Here is a 10,895-nt window from a genome sequence, read left to right as displayed (position 1 = left end):
AGGGAAAGGACTGGCTGTGTCACAGGACTCCTGCCTGGCACCTTACCACCTCCCAGGATGTCCAGCAGGGCTTGGAGCCAGGTGTGCCCTGGGATGCTGAGGGGAAAAGCCGTGGGTGAGCTGCCTGTGCTGTTTGTGGCCACTGCACTGGCACCTGAAGACCCTTAATTCCCACTAGGGCAGTTTTGTGGGAGATGACAGGAGGATCCACAGGAGGATTTGATTTCTGAGCCCCACAGCTCTGGGTCCGGGCTGTGCCATAGCAGGGGCTTCGTTTTGCTGCTCTTTTATGGCTTGTACTTGACTTGAAGTGTGTCTTTAACACGCTGGAATTTCAGCCCGCGCTGAACAGGATGGGTTTCTTGTCGAGGTTCCAAACTGTCCTCAGGGGGCAATGCTGGGAATTGCATCCCAATTAGCAGCCAGGATGGTGCTAATGGCTGTGTGCAGGCTGTAAGCCAGGACTGCTTCCTGGGACTGTCCTCCCATCCTGCTGCAGCCCGAGGTGCTCCCATGGAGCAGGTCTCACACCCCTCACTCCCCAGGAGCACGAGGTTTGCTGATCTGGGGAGCGGGATCAGAGCTTCAGGGAATTGCTGGCCCTGTGAAGTCCATGAGAATACCACTGATGAGGATCTTGGCAGAAATTTGAGCTGTGATTACCTGGGTCTTGCTTTGTAGTCTCTTCAGAGATTAAGAGAAAAATGGAGTCATTTTGGAAATGAGCAAAGTGGCTTATTTTGGAATGGTGTCCAAAGAGAGAGAAAATAGTTGTACATGTATGAATTAACCAGTAATGAAGCAGCCTGGTTGGTTTGGAGCTGAATAACACCTGTGGGTCACCATATAACAAACTGCTTCATGGTTTGGCCCAAATGGCCTGAAATCCTTCTGCTTCCCCAGAGCAGCTGTGGCTGCTCCATCCCTGGGGATGTTCCAGGTCAGGCTGGACAAGGCTTGGAGCAACCAGGGCTAGTGGAAGGTGTCCCTGCCCATGGCAGGGGTGGGATGGGATGAACTTTAGAGTTCCTCCAACCCAAACCATTCTGTGATTGTATGAGGATCTGTTAAGCATCAGGGAGACCAAGGATTAGCCTTCACTGCTCGGGTTGTTCCTGGCTGAGTGGTGCCAGGTAGGACATGCTCACGGCCCAGGCTGATGCTGAGAGCATCCAGGGCTTTGCCCATGCTCTGCCAGGCTCCAAACACTTTTTACAAAAGGTGTCAGAGCTTAAAATTGCCTTCTGGGACTCATCTGCTCACAGCACAGGCCCAGCCCATGCTCTGTGACCTGGGGCCTTGTTGTGGGGACACATCAGCTTCCTGGGGCAGGTTGGGAGGGTTTCTGGGCTTGCTGGTGCCTCCTGCCTGTGCCATCAGCCCCGTGGGGCAGTGCCTGTACCTCAGCACACAGTGAGAATGCAAATTATTTGTCCTTCGAGGTTAAACTGGGTAAAATCTCCCATTTTGGCCAGTCTCAGCCCTGGGCTGTGTGATGGTTACAGCCTCCCTTTTCCTTTCCTCCCTGTGTGAGGACTGGGAATGCCCTTGGGCTGGTGAATGGGCTCAGCTGTGCCTGTCCAGCTGCCTGGGGGGACCTGAGCTGCTTTATCTCCCAGGTGAGTGTGTGCAGGTGTGGAGCTGAGGCAGGCAGAGCTGTCAGGAGTCCCCTGTTTGCTCTGAGCTGTGGGCTGAGCTGGTGACATCCTTCCTCTGCAGAGCAGAGCACATCTTCATCATGGGGATGAAGATGTGGCTGGGAGATGTGCTTTGGGCAGGGTGATTTATGCTGCTTGGCCTCCTTCCCTCCTGCTCATTTTTAGAGCTAATTTGTCCCTTTTTGTGGAGTTTGTCAGTTGGGTGATTTTTTTTTTCCCAGCAGGTGCCTCTTTAGATTTGTAAAATGCGGTTACAAAGCAGTTTGGGGCTTTGATTTTGATGTACTTTAAAAAAGAGCCTAACCTGGGAGCCAGGAATTCTTCGACAAGGCACCTGCTGGGGAGGAGATTTCTAAGGTGCAGAGCTGCACCCTCCAGGGGCAGCACAGGGATGTGGCTCAAACCACCCTTGAGGACCTGTGGGTACAGAATGGCCACGTGCATAGGAGTTAAAGGAGTCAGAAACTATCTGAGCCCAAACCTGGGGCCAGTCTGTGGATTTTCTGTGGTGTATTGTGACTATCACTGTCTGTGGACCCTGGACCTCTGGTGGTTCATGCCCTTGTGGACCTCTGCTCCTCCTCACTCCTCCATTGGCTCTAGCCCTGCTGTCATTCCACAACTTCCACTGCTGATCTGCCTTGAGAAGATGGCAATAAATGTTGGGTTTTGGGGCTTGTGGTATCTTTACCCACCTTGACCAGCAGGCAGCAGGTGAGAGGAGCCACACTTGTCACATCTGGTGTGTGGAGGGTGTTTCATTCAGGGGCTGATGAGGAGCTCAGAGGCAGCAACAGGGACCCTTCAGGATTATTGTGGTTTGAGGCTTTGAATTAAAATGCAACTTCCACAAACATGTCACTTCATCCCCAGTAATTGCATTTCACTATGATGAATCTCCTGCATCCTTGTTTAACCTCAAAAAGGGCTGATTTTATACGTTAATTAAGGCCTAATTAAATTTAAATTGAATGCTTATTTGAAACACTTAATTTATCTTGCTACCAGAAATTTCAAATATTGTGGGTTTGTTGAAGGGGGAGAGAGACTCTGCTGAGGAAAAATCCATCATTTCTCTGAGCACCATCTAGGCCTTTGTGCAGCAAGTGTCTGTGGCAAGGAAATGGCTGAACTGTGGGCAGTGGGACAGGCAGGATGTCTGCAGGGCACTGGGCAGGGCAAAATGGGGTTTTAAAGGATTTGTCATCTGAGAAAAGCAGAATGGGTCAGGGCAGTCCCAGACACACCTCTAGGCTGGGGGAGAAGTCACTGAGAGCAGCCCTGGGAGAAGGACTTGGGGTGATGGTGATGCCAAACTCCCCAGAAGTTTTCCCTGTGAGGGTGGTGAGACACTGTCCCAGGGTGCCCAGGGAGGCTGTGGCTGCCCCCAACCCTGGCAGTGTTCACAGCCAGGTTGGATGAGCCTTGAGCAACCTGGGCTACTGAGAACTTTGTGATTTGGGTTGAGTCACACCAAAAATCTGCCCAAAGGTCTCTGCCAGCCCCATACAGGCCTGGGGACAGACATCCTCCTGTCAGCCCCACACAGGGCTCCTGGCTGCTCCATAGCCACAGCCTGGGGACAGCAGCATCCTGCTGGGCAGCAGCATCCTGTGCCAAGCCCAGCTCCTCCTCCACAAAAGCAGTGAAGAGCCCCGATGGAGCTGAGGGGACCGAGAGCTTCCCACTGTCCTTCCGTGGACCCTTCCTACCCTGCACATTGCTCCTGGTGCTGCTCAGCTGCTCACAGCAGGCAGTGAGATGGCTGAGGAATGGCTTCTTACACCTCTGCCTCTACAGGTGTGCTGGAGAAGCCTCTGGATAAAAAGGCTGGCAGGAACTACGGCCCTCCAGGGACCAAGAGGCTCATCTACTTCATTGATGACCTGAACATGCCTGAGGTGGACACGTATGGAACGGTGCAGCCTCACACGCTGCTCAGGCAACACCTGGACTATGGCCACTGGTAGGAGGCTGCTGGGGCTTGAGGGGCTTTGGGTCACCTTTGTGATCAGCTCTGGTGTTGGGGATGGGCTTTGAGAGGAAGTAACAGCACAGATTCCTCTTCCCATCCCGTGTTGACCGTGCGATCCTGCTGGGCTGTGCTGGAGCTGCCTGGGAGGCTCCAGGTGAATGGAGCACTGTGTACCCTCAGGGTGTCTCCTGCCCCCAGCAATCACACTCCCTGCCTGGCTGAGGGGAGCTTTGCTCCACTCCTGCTCAGCTCCTGACTGGGCCCAGTGCAAATCCTGCACGGAAAGCTCCATGCTCAGCCCTCACACCCTGTGATGCTGAGAGGAGGAAAGCCATGGATTGACCTCAGCCAGGATGTACTGCCCTTGCTGAGAGCACCTGATGCTGTTTTCCATCAGGCAGCAGCAAACAGGCATTTTCCAGGCAGAGGGAATTTGAAGGAAAACGAGTGACAGTGGTTTGGAAGGAGATTGATGTGTTTCACACCACAGCAGTGCTGTGTGGAACAGGACACTCTGGGCTCACTGTCCCCCTCTCAGCAGAGCTTGGGGGCACCACACGTGCTGCTTGTCCCCTCCCAGGCACAGCCAGGCTCTGTCCTGCTCTTGGCAGTGCTTTTGGGGTGCTGCTCCCTTGGTGCCCCTGCTCACAGCCCAGCTGAGTGCAGCCACCCCAGGGCAGTGAAGAGGGACAGGGGCACAGCTCTGCACCCTTGGGCTGCCTTGGCCCCAGCAGTGACCCTGTGGCTCTGCTCCAGGGGCTGCACCAGCAGCTCCCCCATCCTTCCCCACAGGCGTCACCTACCCCACCCCAGGATAGCCCAAATCTTATGATTTCCCTCAATTTCCACACCAGTTACAGGTCTGAGCTGCATCTTTGCTCAGTGCTTGTTATCACCTGATGGAAATATCAGCCACAGGTTGCTGGAGCTGAAGGATTTCCTGTGTGTGCTGGGCCATGTGCAAACACACATCAACCCTGGGCTCTGCCCCAGTAAGGGGCAGGATGTGACCCCTCTGATGCCAGAAGGACACGTTCCGAGGGACAACTGCTGCTGTGGTCACCATCTGCTGCTTTTGCTTTGCCCAAAGGTATGACAGGACCAGGCTGTCACTGAAGGAGATCACCAATGTGCAGTATGTGTCCTGCATGAACCCGACTGCGGGGAGCTTCACCATCAACCCCCGGCTGCAGGTAAAGCCCTGTGTGATGGCAGGAACAGCCCTGGGTTTGGTTTTGGATGGATTGCTTGAACGTGAGGCTTGAGGACCACCTCTGGCACATCCTGCTGTCATTTGGTCAGTAGCAATGGCATGGATCTGCCAGGTGACTGACTGCTGATGGAGAGGCATCAGGGAAGTGGCAGAGTCACCATCCCTGGAAGTGTTCAAAAATGAGATGTGGTACTTCGTGCAAAGGTTTAGTGGGAATGTGGGATTTGGTCAAAGGTTGGGCTTGATGATCTTGGAGGTCTTTTCCAATCTTAATAATTCTGTGGATCTATGATCTCCTCTGTCTCTGCCATCTCCAGATCAGTCAAGGGTTTCCTGGGAGATGGCATCTTCCAGGGGTTGCTCCTACCAGACAGGGCTGGGCTTCATCAGGGGTTGGTGGCACCTTCAGACCTTTCAGCTCTTCCATGGACTGAGCTTCCAACATAGGAGCTGTGAAATTCCATTGAAAATCCCTTGTTCAGCAAGCAGAAAGTGTCACCTCCCAACTGTCCTCTGCTGGGAGGTTGGAAGGGAAGACAGTTCTGGTAGACTGCAAGTCACAGGATCATGGAGTATTCCAGGTTGGAAGGGACCTCAAAAGATCATGTGGGGCAACCTGCCCTGGGAAGAGTAGCCCATGTGAGATTCTCTAGCCCTGTATCCAGCTGCAGCAAGTCCCCAAAGGGCATTTGACTCGGGAGGCTGTTGCCCATCTCTGACCTTTCCATGTCTTCCTTTCTCTTGTCAGCGTCACTTCTGCGTCTTTGCTCTCTCCAGCCCTGGCCAGGATGCCTTGTCCAGGATCTATAGCACCATTTTGGTGCAGCATCTGACAAGTGGGAATTTCTCAGAGGCTGTGCAAAACTCAGCTCAGCAGCTCATTGCTCTCTCCCTGGGGCTGCATAGGAAAGTGGCTGCCACCTTCCTGCCAACAGCTGTCAAGTTCCACTACATCTTCAACCTGAGAGACTTCTCCAACATCTTCCAAGTAAGTGTCCTTCCTGTCCTGAGGCACTTGCAGCATGTCCTAATGCCATAGGAGGCTGTGGACTGTGAGCAAAGCACTGTCCCACCAGCAGTGCCACAGTGTGTGTGTGTGTCCTGAGTAAAGGGGATGACCTTGGGCCTTTCCCTAATTCCTGTTTGGTTCTGGCCAGATTCCAAAGCCATGATCCATGAATTTGTGCAACATCAGTTAGAAGCTTATTTACTTTCCAACCACCCATGGTCAACAGGAAGGGGTGAACAGTTCCAGAAGAAGGGGCAGATTTTGGGGGGGTTGAAGTGTCCAGAAGGAGCTTTGGGCTCCTGACTTCAGCCCTTCATGCAGTGGCTCTTGGTGAGTGTGATGGAGTTGGGTTTGTCTTTGTGAGCCTCAGCTCCACTCGTGTGAGTGTGAGGATTGATGACACTGCTGCACCACATAGGGAAACTACTTATTGCATGGAGCAGGTGGTGGATACTCTGTTGGCCTTCAAGAGCAGTAGCTGGTTCAGCTGCTCTGCCAGAGCCAGGACAGCTTGGTGACCTGTACTGCCATGTCTCAGGTGCTCAGCATGGACAGGCAGGATGGCATTTAAAGAGCTGATAAACCACTCACAACCAGCTTTGAATTATTCACTGAATGTGAATTACCAGCCAGTTCTGCAGGAAAGCTCTACAGAGAGACACAGACTGACTTGATCAGTGGGCTGAGGACAACTGCATGAGGGTCAGTGAGGCTCAGTGCTGGTCCTGCCCTTGGCACACAACAGCCCATGCAGCTCCAGGCTGGGGGAGCGGTGGGGACAGAGGTGTTGGTCACAAAGGACTTGGCAGTGCTGGTGGCACAGCTCAGTGTGAGCCCACAGTGTGCACAGGTCTCCAAGGAGTCAGAGGAGATGGTAGGGAAATGTTTTCCCTGTGAGGGTGTTCAGGCACTGGGATATTGCCCAGGGAGGTGGTGGAGTCACCATCCCTGGAGGTGCTGAAGAGGTGTCTGGATGTGGCACTGGAGGATCTGGGTTAGGGTTTAGGGGTTCCAGCAGGGACAGGTTAATGCTTAGATTTGATGATCTTAGAGGTCTCCTTGATGGTTCTGTGATTCTGTGCCAAAGGGAAGTTGTTCAGCTTTAGAAACACTTTCTTCATTGCTGGAGAGTTTTTGAGTTTCTACTCTCCCCAGCACCTCATGCTCTGAAGCAGTAGATGTTAGTGCTCAAAGGAACTTTCAGAGTTTCAGGCTGATGAATAACATTTGAGCTATTTCTCAGCAGCCAAATTGAGAGGTTTGAAACACCATAACCTGTCCCAACCCTCTGGCTGGTAATTTGTTGCTGTCCTTGTTAACAGCTGTTTTACAAAGCAGGTACTCAAAGTTCAGTGCCTCATGTCTGGTCTATCAGACAAGAGCTGAAGCAATGACAGACATGGGAAATCTGAGAGCAGGACTAGTTAATAACTCCATTGTGCCAGGAAGGACTCAGACCTGTCACTTGTGCTCAGCTGAACATCAGCAGCCTCTGATGTTAGATGTGGCTCATGTTAAATCCTGGCTCCAGTTAATCTGAGCTTTCAAAGGTGCAGGGAGAGAACAGCAGCTTTAGTTCGAGCTGTTGTCTGCTGGAAAGGGTTGTGAGGTATTGGAAAACCTCCTGCCAGATCTGGATGCTGTGCCAGAGGGTAGGAGCAGGACAAGAGCTCCTCAAGCAGCTTTGGAAGATTTGGGTCACAAAGAAATATTCTTCAGGGGCTGTTGAGTGGGGGATTATCCAGCAGTTCAGTCAGAAGTTGCTGTAAGAGTAGCCCAGCTGTGCCCAGCTTGGCTTCCCTGAGAGACTTTGCTCTCCACAGGGCCTTCTCTTCTCGACCCCTGAATGTCTGAAGCAACCCCAAGACCTGCTGAAGCTCTACCTGCATGAGTCAAACCGTGTGTACAGGGATAAGATGGTTGAAGAAAAGGATTATGAAACCTTTGATAAAATCCAGAGGGATATGGTGAAGAAATTCTATGACGTAAGTGTTGAGAGTCATAACTTTGATGATGACATGTTACAGAACCACAGAATGAGTTTGTTGGAAGGGAAGTCAGGGTCAGGGATTTTCCTTGCGCTCTCCTTCCCCTTTTCCAACATGCAGGTGCAACAATATGGGCACAAAAAGGTTGGAACACCAATACTCCCCTTGGAAGGTGGCACCGAGCTGCAGTAGGTTTTCCTCTGCTTGTTATGAACATTTTTTTGCTCTTTTACAGGACATTGAGGAAACTCTAGAGCAGACCAAGCGCATGAATGTTTATTGCCACTTTGCTAAAGGCATTGGGGAACCTGGATATAGTCCTGTTCCAACCTGGGAGGAGCTGAACCGGATCCTCGTGGAAGCCTTGGAGAACTACAATGAAGTCAATGCTGCCATGAGCCTGGTGCTGTTTGAAGATGCCATGTGCCATGTGTAAGGGGATTTTCCTGCTTTGTGCTCTCATCATGGCATTTGTGTGTGCAGGTTGTGTCCGTGATGTTCCCTGGAGGATGGAGGAGGCTGGAATGATGGGCCAGTTGCTGAATTTGAGCAATCAGTTGGGTGAATCTTTGGTTGGGTGAAAAAAATCAAGAGAAAAGGAAATGTGAGGACTTAGTATATGTACGGACGTGGGAGATAGGTGTCAGTCCTGTGGTGCAGGGACAACATGCAGCCCTGGGAGCAGGGAGACAAGGAATGCTAAGGCTCTTCCCACAGCCTGCATTGCTTTTGTGGGAACCATTTCACTGAAATGATGGAATTATAATTAGAATATCATAAAACTCAGTCAGAGTCTGCACATAGATCATAAAATACTGGAGCTGCAATAAAACAGTGCAGTGTTTCTCAGTCTGATGTGAAGAATCAATTAGCTCAGTCTAGAGAAATAGTGAAGTGAGCTGAGTAATGCTGGATGGAGCTGAATTCAGGCAGTGCTCTGAGGGCAGGCTGGGCTTGAGTTTCAGCCATGGGACAGGGAGGGTTGCACAGGGAGGATGCTCTGACCCCCCCTCAGATGGGGTGTAAACATGTGGGGGGATCAGCATGTGCTTGAAGGGAGGAAAAGGGAGGTAGGCAGAGTTCACTGTGTGTCTTGGGGACAGGACAAGTGATCAGACCTGGAAAATAACAGCAAGTTCATTTTCAGAGTGAGAAAGTCTCACTCCGAAGCTGTGCTGGTTTGGGTAAGGAACACGGACTGTGTTCTCCAGGCAGGTTTTGTGCCACTTGAGGTGTGTGAATGTGCTCAGGTGCTGTAATGCACAGCAGGACTCCTCCTCTGAGCAGGAGCCCCAAATTCCTTGAGAGAGGCCTCGCCTGGGGAGGTGTATCAGAACCTTTCAAGACTTCTATTCTCAGTGTTTGCATGTCAGTGCGATGTCCTTTTCCCCTTGCCCTTCCTGTAAAGCTATCCAGGCCCTCACTGTGACAGTTCTATCCAGCAGGTGGAAAAAACCTGAGCCCAGTCTGAATCGCCACTGAAGTGTTGGATTTTCATCAGCAGCATGGTCTGGCCAGGCCTCGGCAGAGCTGGCATCGATTGCTGACACGTCTCCAAGACTGACATTTTCCAGCCCATTCAGAATACAATTTCTTGGGGAATAAAATATGTATTGAAAAGCAGCAGGCAGAGAAATGGAAAAATGCTCTTCTTAATGAGAGGCTTTGTGTGCTTCAATTTAGGTGCCGCATCAGCCGTATCCTGGAGTCTCCCCGGGGGAATGCACTGCTGCTCGGTGTCGGGGGCAGTGGGAAGCAGAGCCTGACCCGCCTGGCAGCTTTCCTCAGCAACCTAGAGGTGTTCCAGATCACCCTGAGGAAAGGCTATGGCATCTCTGACCTGAAGGTAAGTGATTTCTAAGGCTTAGGTGGAGGGAGAGGAAATAAAGAGCAGAACTTGCCCTTAAAACTATCTCTTGTTGCATGTTGAGAGACAACATCATGGAGGTGACAGTGGCTGAACATGTGCCCAGGTAGGCAAGAAGGCCAAGGGCACCTGCTTGTACCAGCCATGGTGTGGCAGCAGGACCAGAGCTGTGAGAATCCCCCCATGCTGGCACTGCCGAGGCACCTCCAGCCCTGGGGCAGCTCTGATTTGGAGGTACTGAAATGCTTCAGACACAACATGGGACTGCAGAGACAAGCAGTGCTGCTCAGAAGCCCTGGCTGGAGTGTGTCTGCACAGGGTACAGCCAGACCTGGTGTCCTCTGCCATGGGCAGGGACACCTTCCCCCAGCCCAGGCTGCTCCAAGCCCCAGCCAACCTGGCCTGGAACACTCCCAGGGATGGAGCAGCCACAGCTTCTCTGGGCAACCTGTGCCAGTGCCTCAGCACCTCACAGGGAAGAATAATCCACATTTCTAGTGATGAAAGTAGCAAATTATTCTTTTGGGAAAAGCATGTGTGCTTGCTGAATTTGTATGAGAATTTCTGAGCTGTTGGCCGGTGCACTCCTTCAGGATCCCCCACATCTGGTGCCCTGCTTGGAGGAGCAGGAAAGACAGGATGGAGTTTCACCTGCATGAACATCTTCCAACCCAAACCATTCTCTGATCAGACTCATCTCGTGAACAATTTGGATTTCAAATAAAAATCCTTCATTACGAGGTGCTGTTCTTGGAAATTCAACAGCTTTTCCATGTGAGCAGGCATGCAAGCATGGACAACCTTGCAGCCTCCACAGCCAGGGATTGCACTGGTGTCTTCAGCCACATCCCCAGTGACCCCTCAGGGTTTCAGCCACAGGCATTGCCCTTGGTCTGGTGCTGCTGGCCAGGACATTCTTCTAGTTTCTGTGTTGTGCTGCCCTGGACAGTGCTGTCAAGTTGTACTTGGTGATGTCTGACAACGTGGTCTACCACACTGACCTGGAATGCTCAACCGTGGAGATGGAGAGTGGCCAAAGTACAGTTTCATGCTAATTAATTGCAACTGCTTTGTTCTCAGTAGATGGGAAGGTTCTGAATGATCCCTTTGGTGGGTCTGGTACCTTGCAGAATGTAGGGACAACACCACTTGCTTTCCACCCTCCAGGCAGACCTGGCGAATCAG

General features: G+C 51.9%; 1 protein-coding gene across 1 annotated transcript in view; it reads left to right on the top strand.

Moving 5' to 3' along the window:
* The window catches only part of LOC103801403 (dynein heavy chain 9, axonemal-like), a gene marked incomplete at both ends in the record, with an annotated part of 73,826 nt that overhangs the window by 30,124 nt on the left and 32,807 nt on the right, over positions 1 to 10,895 (top strand). Inside the window, 7 exons of the mRNA XM_009073816.1 lie at positions 3,459 to 3,624; positions 4,724 to 4,826; positions 5,595 to 5,834; positions 7,679 to 7,840; positions 8,079 to 8,275; positions 9,527 to 9,689; positions 10,878 to 10,886. Coding sequence (XP_009072064.1) covers positions 3,459 to 3,624; positions 4,724 to 4,826; positions 5,595 to 5,834; positions 7,679 to 7,840; positions 8,079 to 8,275; positions 9,527 to 9,689; positions 10,878 to 10,886 — 1,040 coding nt within the window. The remainder of the gene's footprint in view (positions 1 to 3,458; positions 3,625 to 4,723; positions 4,827 to 5,594; positions 5,835 to 7,678; positions 7,841 to 8,078; positions 8,276 to 9,526; positions 9,690 to 10,877; positions 10,887 to 10,895) is intronic.

This window comes from Acanthisitta chloris, unplaced genomic scaffold (assembly GCF_000695815.1).
Source record: "Acanthisitta chloris isolate BGI_N310 unplaced genomic scaffold, ASM69581v1 scaffold84, whole genome shotgun sequence".
NCBI lineage: Eukaryota > Metazoa > Chordata > Aves > Passeriformes > Acanthisittidae > Acanthisitta > Acanthisitta chloris.
The sequence above is the reverse complement of the archived record's forward strand: the minus strand, read 5'-3'. Positions and strand labels throughout refer to the sequence as shown.